Here is a 7,500-nt window from a genome sequence, read left to right as displayed (position 1 = left end):
AGAGAGAGAGAGAGAGAGAGAGAGAATAAAACTAGTCTGAACTCCTTCAGCTAAATAACAACGTGAGAATTCATTGTTGAGAATAATATTTGGTTCACAAGACGAAGATTCCTCGTTTTTCCTTACACTAAAATAGACACTGGTCAAGGCAATAAAATTTACTTCTAAATAAATATAAAATAAATATATATTATATATATATATATATATATATATATATATATAATATATATATATATATATATATATGGATGTATGTATAAATATAAATATATAAATATGTATGTATACATATTTATAAAATCTGTGTGTATGTGTGTGCGTGTATGTACATTAATAAATATAGGCATATATTTACATTAATATCTAATAAAATGAGCCCATAAAAACGCCAAAATATAGAGAGAAAATACTATATTCCAGAGACTGCTGTGTCCCTCTTCAGGTAGATGAATGAGAAAAGTTACAGAAAAGGTGGTATTTATGCCAAGAGATCCATCCACAGGTAAGCCAATTTAGGTCACTCCCACTGATAATCTTCCTTTAATCTTCTTAAGCGTTGGTTGAATGAATTCTTTATCAATGACATCTGTGTCCCATGCGCTCTTTGAGATGTTCATTACCTGTCTCTGTTTAATCAAGGCCGGTTACATCATCTGACTTTTGTACCGGCAGTTGCTGCTATAAATTACACGTGACAAATTCCAGTTTATTCTGTTGTTATGTTCATTTATATGGTTGAAAATAGCCGAGTTCTGTTGTCCATACCTAACTGACCGTTTATGTTGTACTAAGCTCACAGTCCAGGCATGGGATTTTGTAAACGCCTGTGTCCTTGGGGGATGTCTTTTGTTGGACGTTAATCAGGGATCTAGCTAATGTGTTTGGGTAAGTAAATGCAAAAGGGTTAGATTTTCTGACGGTCTGGGTCACCGTCTTAATCCTGTCCTGGTGTGGAATTCTTATTTTATTGTTGGTTGTCTCTCTGATCTTGTCTTGAGGGGGTCAGTAGAAAATTACGTTTGCTTTGTGAATTGCTTTCTCTTTTATATGGTCAGGATACCTTAATTTTGAATGAAATTCATTAAAATTTACCAATCTATCATGCCAAAATCTTAGAATATCATCTATATATCTCATCCATGGCATGCTTTTGGGTTTTATTGCATTTATTATTGTAGTTTTAAAGTATTCCATGTACAGATTGGCTAAAACCGGACTTAAAGGACTACCCATATTATACCCAAATTTTTGCTTATAGAATGATTCCCAAAAACGAAAATACGTTATTAGATAGACATAATTCAACTAACTTTATTATTTTGTCAAGCGACAATGGGAAATGATCTTAATAGGGGGCTAATTTTTCCCTCAAATACTGAAGATGTCATTGATAGTTTTCATTCAACCAACGCTTAAGAGGATTAAAGGAAGACTATCAGTGGGAATGACCTGAATTGGCTTACCAGTGGATGGATCTCTTGGTTTGAATACTACCTTTTCTGTAACTTTTCTCATTCATCTACCCGAAGAAGGAGACAGCAGTCTCTGAAATACAGTGATTTTTTCTCTCTATATTTTGGTGCTTTTATGGGCTCCTTTTATTAGATGGAATTCTGTTGTAACAGAACATTTTTACTAGTCATACATTAATGTATATACATATATATCTATTTATACATTTACTTTCTTAGCAGCTTCTTTGTTACACGCTCCCCCTCAGGAGAGTTCCTGGGAGTTTGCGTCTGGTTTCTGATAACCGGAAAACAATGTACCCTTCTATGTGACTACCAACTTTTCCTCTTTTGCTTCAGTTGCAGCAGGGACATCTTTTTACTTTCAATATGGGTTTCATTACCGATCTAACTAAAAAAAATATGCTTTGCTATATACATATTATATATATATATATATATATATATATATATATATATATATATATATATTTACATACACACTGCAGGCTTCAGGTTAGTTTCGGAGGTTTGTTAAAAGGGGAAAAAGTCAGCAGACTGTCGGGGAATAGAGAAAATAAAATAACTTCAAATAATATCGACTACAATACAATATTCAAGTTACTGAAGCCATGTCAGATATAAAAAAAGAATACATGAAAGGAAATAACTCTGGCTGGCATGCATCTATTGCTCTAACCTCTACATTTTTGGGCCTGCCTATGCTTCTTTAGTTAAAATTCTATATAGTTTGTTTTGAGAATCTTTCTGTGGAATCTTTTACCTCTCAACACTGTCATATGAATCAATTTCTAAAGCTTAAAGTACTGATTTTTCTGAGGATGAAACATAATGATAAAAGATATATATTATACCTTTGACAGTTGCCCAGTCAATGGATTGGGAGGCTTCGAAGAAGGCCGAGGCTCCGCCATAAACCTCCTGCTCGGATTCCTTCACAGCAGATTTAGGCACATAAAATGTCTTGCCGTTGATAACGACAACGTTGCAATCAAGTTCTTTCAACCTTTGCCGAATCTCAGCTATGCTACACCCTTCAAAGCTCTCAGCAATAGGAACCAGAGGTTCATCCTCCCCACATACATCCAAGTCAGAGTTCCTCTTATCAATGGAATCCGGCGCTCTAGTATCCTTCAGCGCGGGCCTTCTCTCCTTCACATCTACTACTGTCCTAACGCCTAGAGTAGATTGGTCCTTGTCCCCGGAATTAGGACTTTTCTTGGGTTCACTGTCCGAGTCCCTTGGGGCAGCTTCCGAAAACCTCACTGACCGGTTCAAGTCACCTTTCCTCTCACTGTTTTCTATCAACTTACGTGTTTCAGAGTTTTCGTCTACGAGCGACGTTTTCACACCACTACTGGATATTCTCACTTCTAACGAGCGTCTATGCCTAGGCTTGGGTGGGGGACAAGGAGGTGTACGGTAAAACTTATTGGGACGCACGATCTCGTATTGTCTCTCAGAATCCGTGGCGGACACTATACTGATTTGGTCAGGAGCTTTGACCTTGAGCAAATTATCACTACCTTGAGACAGGACGGAGCATCTTCCATCTTCACCAGACACCTGAATCCGGGGAACATCTTCCTGTACAAGTGCACCATACTGACTGGGGTCTCTATATCTGGGCTCATTGGGGAAGGGTCTAAAATCTATCTCATAGGGTCTTAAAATAGGTCTAGGCTTAAAATCTTCTACTCTTCTAAGGGGAGCCCGATTGCTTGAGGGAGGTATGACGAACTGCACCCTATCATCCTTATCCTCAGCATCGAGACTCCCCACCCGAGCCAGGATCTTCTCTCCAATGGGTTCCACGTACATGTAGGCCTGACGGGCCCTCCCACTGACAGCCTGCACCACCTCATTCTTCTCGATCTCTTCGATCACTCCACTCACTTCCTCGACAAACTTACTCTGCTTAATACGTCCTACCGGCTTCTCGATAACGATGGCCGCCTTTTGCACCGTCGCCTTCGCCGTTTGGACCAAGGCCCCATGTTCCAGTTCGTCCAGTTCAGAGTCGAAGCGATGGATAATTGATCCTCCCTTGGACTCCAGTGCTGAGTAGGCATTTCGGGCGGCGGTAAACACAGCGGAGTGAGCCAGGCGGCTGCGGGAGCCACCATCATCAAATTCACCGCCACAATTGCTGGGACCAGCGGCCACACCCTCGCCGCCATGCTCTCCTCCGACGTCGAGACTTGAGGCCTTGAGAAGGGGCGGGGGTCTGGCGGTCCGTTGCTGGGCGGAGGTGCGAATGTCACACACCTTGGCACTGCCCGTCAGGCTACTACTCCGCCGATGGGACATGACGACCTTTGCTGGGCCATCGCTCTCAACGCGGCACGGCCACCACTCCTTCCTTCTACAGCAGTTAATCAGTGACTACGAGCGCCAAAACCCATGCAACGCCATCTTCCTCACGGGCCACCTTCGAACTTATGATGCTCATTTAACAAACACACAACAACATAGTATAAAAAAACAAATTCAACTGTCTCCTTCCACTGGGCTACAACACTCCACAGACTGGAAAGAGTACAACCTGTAACTTACAGAAAAAAAAAATTACGGTTATGCAAAACAAACCACATCGTGCAATATTTTTCAGATTTACATCTATACACAAAGGACATGTTTTAGAAACAACCAAGAGACGACTGAAATCATAATATCAATTCATATTTTCTGTCAAAAGGACAGTTCCCCCACTGAGTCACTCGTCTACACGGTGTACAGATAGCAACTGACACCTGGGGCAAGGAGACTGCGAGGCGCATAGTATGTATGTAGTAGGTATCCAGATGGCTGGAAGTGCGACTCGCATAATATATACACATCATACTTAATGATCACGCTACGCTACTTACTAATGCGCTCGGCAAGTGACTTCCTTACCTACGTTTCCCCCACCCTACTCAAGCAATCCCCTCAGGCAAAAGTTAACGACCCCTCGCTTCCTTATTTATTTTTAACAAGGCACACCATCATGACGGTCGTGAACAGTCAGTACATAGTATATCAAACACCCGGATTACCTTACTGTCTAAAAGCATTCACATAAAAGAATCCTACAGTTCTGGAAACACAAAGATATTTCAAAAATGATTTGATCCAACGAAATGATTTCAAGCTACCTAAATGTAAAATGTTTTAGATTTCCTTCTGTTGCCCTCGACTCGACTGTTTTCACAGTTCTCCACTGTGGCAAAAGTCTTTTGTCCTTTAAAACATCTTCTTTTGATATTACTAATGAAACCACGAATAATAGTCATCTTGTACCGCTGTGTCAGCATTACCCTCATCACGGCTTAATAGCAATTCCGTTATCATCAATAGTATTGCTCTTGATAAGCAATATGTACTTAGTATGCAGGTAAGTACATGAGCGCTTGAAATATATATATATATATATATATATATATATATAGTATATATATATATATGTATATATATACATACATATATATATATATATATATATATATATATATATATATATGTGTGTGTGTATATATATATATATATATATATATATAATATATATATATATATATATATATATATATATATATATATATATATAATATTTCGCGCTCATGTACTTACCTGCATACTTAGTATATATTGCTTATTAAGAGCAATACTATTGTTGATAACGGAATTGCTATTAAGCCGTGATGAGGGTAATGCTGACACAGCGGTACATTATGACTATTATTCGTGGATTCATTAGTAATATCAAAAGAAGATGTTTTAAAGGACAAAGGACTTTTGCCACAGTGGAGAACTGTGAAAACAGTCGAGTCGAGAGTAACAGAAGGAAATCTAAAACATTTTACATTTAGGTAACTTGAAATCATTTCGCTGGATCAAATAATTTTTAAAATATTTTCGTGTTTCCAGAACTGTAGGATTCTATATTATATATATATATATATATATATATATATATATATATATATATATATATATATATAAAATATATGTAACTTGTAAGATTTCACTCCTGGTGAACTTAAGTTTAATAATAAATAGGACAGCAAGAAGACTTGAGATAATTTTTTCTTTTTATTTTCACCTATGTTTCGGGAATCCTTTCCCCTCTTCAGGGCTACAAATAGAATTAATTTTTAAAATATTGAAAAGTATGCTAAAATAAGCTAAAAACTACAAAGCGACTTTAAACAAACAATAAATTAAAACACTGCATAACTCAGTAAAATAACCTGTAAGAACTGTTTCTTAGACAATGTCCAGAGTTATTTCGGCCTATTTTTATAGAAGATTCGTAGATGACACGTTTTCATTGTTTAAAGAAAAATCCCATGTTAAATTGTTTTTGGAGTTTGTCAACACTTTTCAACAAATTATTAGGTTTACAATGGCAGTATAGAATCAAACAATCATCTACCTTTCTTGGACAAATATTCCACGTTTAAATGGGAGATTTTTAACAGGTATTTTTAGGAAAAAGACGTACACTGGTTTGTGTTTTAACTTTTTAGTAACTGCTCTATGACATTCAAGCTGAATTCGGCAAAGACACCTTTATTTAGAGCCTATTCCCTGTGTGTTCAGATTGGAATAGTTTTGACAGAATTGTAAATAAAAGTTTTTAAACAATATTTATCAGCCCAGTTTATTGTGTCCTCAAGTTCCGAAGGAATGAATGTACTTTTCATTGCCATATGCAAAAAATGCAGCCTTTACACGTGAACTGACAACAGTGCGAAGCATTTTGTACTCTTATGTTAATTTCAAATTTGTGCTCAACAACCCTTTAACAATAGGCAGACTTTTCATATTCAAAGACACCCTTCCGGAGTTGATACGTTCTTTCGTTGTATATACTTGTCCAAATTGTAGTTTTGAAAATTACGTCTGATCTACCCTACGCTTACTGAAAGTCTGCATCGATTCCCATAGGGATTTCAGTTATCGCACTGGCTGCATTTTAAAATCAAAAGAATTCTCGGCCATAAGGAACCATTCAAATTCATGTAAAACTGATTGTATGTATCATAATTTCAAAATACTCTGTCAAACTACTGATTATCTTTCGGTCCTTCTTTTAGAATTTCTTTACATCAATAAACTATCTCCTTCCTTAAACAACCAAACTAACTCCACACCATTACATATTGCCTAACTGCCTATTACTCACATTCTCTCTCTCGCCTTTTGACTATGGTGTTCTCCATCAGTTAACAACCAAACCTCTTAACAGTAAGTCTGGCAAAACGCTTTCTTTGTTGAAATTTTTTTTAATATTTATCTTTCGTTTTGCTTTTTGATCTGTTATTTTACTGAGTTATGCAGTGTTATAATTTACTTTTAGCTTAAAGTCGCTTTGTAGGTTTTTTTCTTCTAGCTTAATGGCAAAACTATATTTCTTATAATTATTAGCTTATTTTAGCATACTTTTGAATATTTGAAAAATTAATTATATTTGTAGCCCTGAAGATGTACATACATACGTATATATGATAAAAGTCCTGTGTCCTTTAAAAACTGGGTTTTTGGTAAAACAAATAAAAACACGAATAATAGTAATCTTGTACCGTTGTCCCAACATTAACTACATCACGACTTGATATCGATTTTGTTCTTTTATCAACAACATTATTGCTCTTAATCAAAAATATGTACTGAATACAAGTATGTAGGTAAGTGCATAAACCCTTGTGTGTGTATATATATATATATATATATAGATATATATATATATATATATATATATATATATGTATATATATATATATATATATATATATATATATATATATACATATATATACTATATATATATATATATATATATATATATATATATATATATGGTATATATGTTATATGTATAGTATTATATTTATATATATTATATATATATATATATAATATATATATATATATATATATATATATATATATATCACACACAAGGGTTTATGCACTAACCTACATACTTGTATTCAGTACATATTTTTGATTAAGAGCAATAATGTTGTTGATAAAAGAACAG

The 7,500-nt window shown here is 35.6% G+C and overlaps 1 protein-coding gene across 1 annotated transcript in view; it reads right to left on the bottom strand.

Annotated features, from left to right (window-relative positions):
* Window positions 1-7,500, bottom strand: part of LOC135198628 (sodium channel protein 60E-like) — a 534,137-nt gene that overhangs the window by 501,896 nt on the left and 24,741 nt on the right. The window contains exon 2 of the mRNA XM_064226388.1: window positions 2,330-4,026. Within this exon, the coding sequence (XP_064082458.1) occupies window positions 2,330-3,785 (1,456 nt within the window). The 5' untranslated portion in view covers window positions 3,786-4,026. The remainder of the gene's footprint in view (window positions 1-2,329; window positions 4,027-7,500) is intronic.

This window comes from Macrobrachium nipponense, chromosome 22, assembly GCF_015104395.2.
Source record: "Macrobrachium nipponense isolate FS-2020 chromosome 22, ASM1510439v2, whole genome shotgun sequence".
NCBI classification, from domain to species: Eukaryota; Metazoa; Arthropoda; class Malacostraca; order Decapoda; family Palaemonidae; genus Macrobrachium; species Macrobrachium nipponense.
This window is presented reverse-complemented; position numbering and strand designations above follow the sequence as displayed.